The following is a 3,630-nucleotide window of genomic DNA, read 5'->3' on the forward strand; positions in this document are numbered from 1 at the left end:
GTGTGTGTGTGTGTGTGTGTGTGTGTGTGTAGAATGTTGCTCCCAGAGATGCCAATGTGCCTGATTTTTCAAACATTGCCTGATTTTTCGAGGCTCTGCCTGACAACCTGATCAGCCATTGAATTTCCCTGATTTTTGAATATATGCCTGATTTTTGCCAATGTCATGAACAATGGGTAGTGAGGTTTATCGTAGGTACCATAAATGAAGTGGAAAAGTGAAAATGTGGCTGAATTAAAGCAATCGAAAGATTCCCGTTAATTCTTATTTATAAAAAAATTATTAAAATGAAATCTTTCGATTGCTTGCTGCAGTAGAATTATTCAACCAAATAAGCTCACAACACATATTAGAGTGAAAATTTGAAGCGATGACTAAAAAAAAGGTCATCACTTTGAGCAAAATTTCCGTTACTTTAACGTAGCCTGATTTTTATTTCGCCAGTTCCCTGATTTTTGAAAAAAAATGTTGGCAACCCTGGTTGCTCCTATTTAGATTTTGGGATTCACTCTTCAGTTGTCAAAATGCCGTCCAAGGAAGAAGAGCAGCGTATCAAAATTTTGCTCGCGCATCGCGAAAATCCGAGCTACTCGCACGCAAAGCTGGCAAAATCGCTAAAAGTTGCCAAATCAACCGTTACAAATGTAATTAAAGTGTTTGGGGAACGTTTGTCGACAGCCAGGAGGTCTGGATCGGGGGGAAATCGAAAACCGGAAGCCGCTGAGACGAGAAAGAGAGTTGCCGGTAGTTTCAAGCGAAACTCTAACCTCTCTCTCCGAGATGCCGCAAATAAGCTGGGTGTATCGTCTACAACCATGCATCGAGCCAAAAAACGAGCCGGACTATCGACCTACAAGAAGGTAGTGACTCCAAATCGCGATGATAAACAAAATACGACGGCCAAAGCGCGATCCCGGAGGCTGTACACGACGATGCTGACGAAGTTTGACTGCGTGGTAATGGACGACAAAACCTACGCCAAAGCCGACTACAAACAGCTTCCGGGACAGGAGTTTTATACGGCAAAAGGAAGGGGAAAGGTAGCAGATATTTTCAAGCACATGAAACTGTCAAAGTTCGCGAAGAAATATCTGGTTTGCAAAGCCATCTGTACCTGTGGCTTGAAAAGCAGCATTTTCATAGCTTCCGGGACTGTCAACCAAGAAATTTACGTGAAAGAGTGTTTGAATAAACGTCTGCTGCCTTTCCTGAAGAAACACGGTTGTTCCGTACTGTTTTGGCGGATTTGGCATCTTGCCATTACGGTTAAAAAGCCATGGAGTGGCAAGCCGCCAACAACGTGCAGGTGATTCCCAAGGACAAGAACCCTCCCAACACGCCAGAGCTCCGCCCAATTGAGAAATACTGGGCTATTGTCAAGCGGAACCTAAAGAAGACCAAAAAAACTGCTAAGGACGAGCAGCAGTTCAAGGCAAACTGGCTTTCTGCGGCGAAGAAGGTGGACAAGGTGCCTGTACAAAATCTGATGGCAGGAATTAAGCGTAAGGCCCGGCAATTCGGATTTGGAAAAGCGGAAGCCTAACTGAATATTTTTCCTGAATTTTATACTAATTAAACTTGAAAAAGAAATTTAATTTGATTTTTTAAATAAACGATTTCACCGATTTACACGCGCTTTCCCTTGACCAAATTATGACCGGTTCACCCTTTACAAATCTAAGTGCCTCGAGATGCCACTATTCTTAAAGTGTGCTGGAGTGGTATGAAGCCAATTCTGTCAATTTTGTTCCAAAGGACATGAACTCGCCAAACTGTCCGGAGCTGCGCCCGTTGGAGCAGTACTGGGCAATAATGAAGCGGGAACCTCGGAAGAGCAAGAAGCCAGTCAAAGACGAGAAGGACATGTGAAGAAAATGGGAAAAAAAAACTGAGAAACTGGTACCGGATGACACCGTAAAGACTTTAATGAAGGGCATCAAGCGAAAATGTGTTCAATTTTACACTCAAGGCTCCATCGATTAACTTTTTTTTTGATTTTTGAAGTAAATATATGCATAAAACATTAACTTAAGATTATAAGAAAATTGGCATGACATTTTCAGTGTCGCAATAATTTTGTGTTCGCCATTGGTCAAAATTGAGTTTTTTAAAAGACATGAAGAGCCTAACAAAATACCAAGTATTACTCGGCACTGTCTTCACTTAATTACCAAGGTTTACATTTTTACAATTATTGTGTGAAGTAATTGAAGCAAAGAAAGGGAGAAAGATTTTCTTTTCTTCATTCAAATAAAAATACAATAAAATAAGTTTCAAATATGTTCCAAGCTATTAATAAGGTTTTTTTTTAATTTAATTATTGAAGAAATGATTTTAATTTTGGCATAATCAAGGTAAACACTGAAAAACCTTGAGATGTTTCTGGCTATCGGTTATGTTTTGTTATTTAGTCTTGCACAGGAAATCTATCGTGAATTTGATATTATTTGTTGGTTGCTTTTTTGTTAGTTCTCACATAACACAAACAAATTTAATGATTTCAAATACAACAAATCATTATGAATACCACACCTTTATGAAAAACTGCATGGCACCCTTTTGATTGTTTGGCCCTTGGTAAAGAAAGGTAGCTCTCCACAATCCGGAAGGAATAACCGGCGGAACAGGACTGGTATCTGTCAGGTACAAATCGTTGAAGCTGTAAGTCCCCTTGGGCCATGGACACAATCCTTCTCCGGTGAGCTGGGTCCAGTTCGATCCAGGTTCTTTCAAAAATTCCTGATACTCTCGGTAGGTTGTGTTGGCGAAGTCGCACAAATTTTGCTTCTTCAAACTCATGGGATACTCGTTGAACTGATTGTTGCCAAGTGGGCTGTACGCGGATTTCATTTCGAGCTAGAAGAGAGGATGAAGTGTTTAAAATATAATTGGACTCTAACATTTATTCTTGATTTCACCGTGTAGGTATTGTCCATGTCTACAAAAAATGTTGTGGGACCAGTTATGACTGGAGCAGTTCGATTGAACTTTCTTATCCGTATCTGACAATCGAACATATCTTCACCACCGACTTGCTCGACTCTTTGAAATTCGTAATGCATTTGCTTCGCACTATAAGCGTTAAAAAATGCTACTACAAAAATGACACCAGTAATGTGAACCATTTTTCAATACTGTTTTACTGTTTCCCTGGTACTTCGGTCATTATGTTCCTAATTTATAGCTATGATTGGGATCGTGTTGTAGTTTTCCCTTTTTACCAGTTCGTGCTGAAAAATGGTTACAAATCAAATTGATTTGCACATCGGGCAAATCGCTTTGGAATTAGGACAATTTAAACTCATAAAGGTGAGCTCAAAACCAAAGGCTTTACTCGATATACCCACCGTGCGATATTTTTTAACAGATTTGCTTAGGTGCCAAACAACAGTTAGATAGCTGCCGGAAAGTACAAACTTGTTTTCATGAAGTAGCATCCACGTTTATTCCGGTCATTGAATGTTTTATATGTGCCTTAAAAAGGCGCAATACATTGCATTGATTTAAATCCCTTCAAGGGATATGCAATTCAATAGTTGTATTTATAAATTGTTCATGCACTATTATTTCTATTGATTTAAAAAAATATAATGGTGGATTAATTTTTCTCAGAATATTGATAAAACGCAA

The 3,630-nt window shown here is 39.3% G+C and overlaps 1 protein-coding gene across 1 annotated transcript; it reads right to left on the reverse strand.

Annotated features, from left to right (window-relative positions):
- Positions 1-2,517: 2,517 nt before the first annotated feature.
- On the reverse strand, positions 2,518-3,062 carry LOC129759082 (uncharacterized). The gene is made up of 2 exons (XM_055756502.1): positions 2,919-3,062; positions 2,518-2,856 (listed from the first exon to the last, which is right to left on the reverse strand). Exons 1-2 carry the CDS (start codon positions 3,060-3,062, stop codon positions 2,518-2,520), a joined length of 483 nt encoding a protein of 160 aa, XP_055612477.1.
- Positions 3,063-3,630: the final 568 nt, after the last annotated feature.

This window comes from Uranotaenia lowii, unplaced genomic scaffold (genome assembly GCF_029784155.1).
Source record: "Uranotaenia lowii strain MFRU-FL unplaced genomic scaffold, ASM2978415v1 HiC_scaffold_101, whole genome shotgun sequence".
In the NCBI taxonomy this organism is placed as follows: Eukaryota; Metazoa; Arthropoda; class Insecta; order Diptera; family Culicidae; genus Uranotaenia; species Uranotaenia lowii.

Coding starts and splice junctions, on each gene's coding strand:
- LOC129759082 (XM_055756502.1), bottom strand. CDS start 3,062: ATGCATTACGAATTTCAAAGAGTCGAGCAAGTCGGTGGTGAAGATATG. Junction 2,857..2,918: donor ACATGGACAATACCTACACG/GTGAAATCAAGA, acceptor CCTCTCTTCTAG/CTCGAAATGAAATCCGCGTA.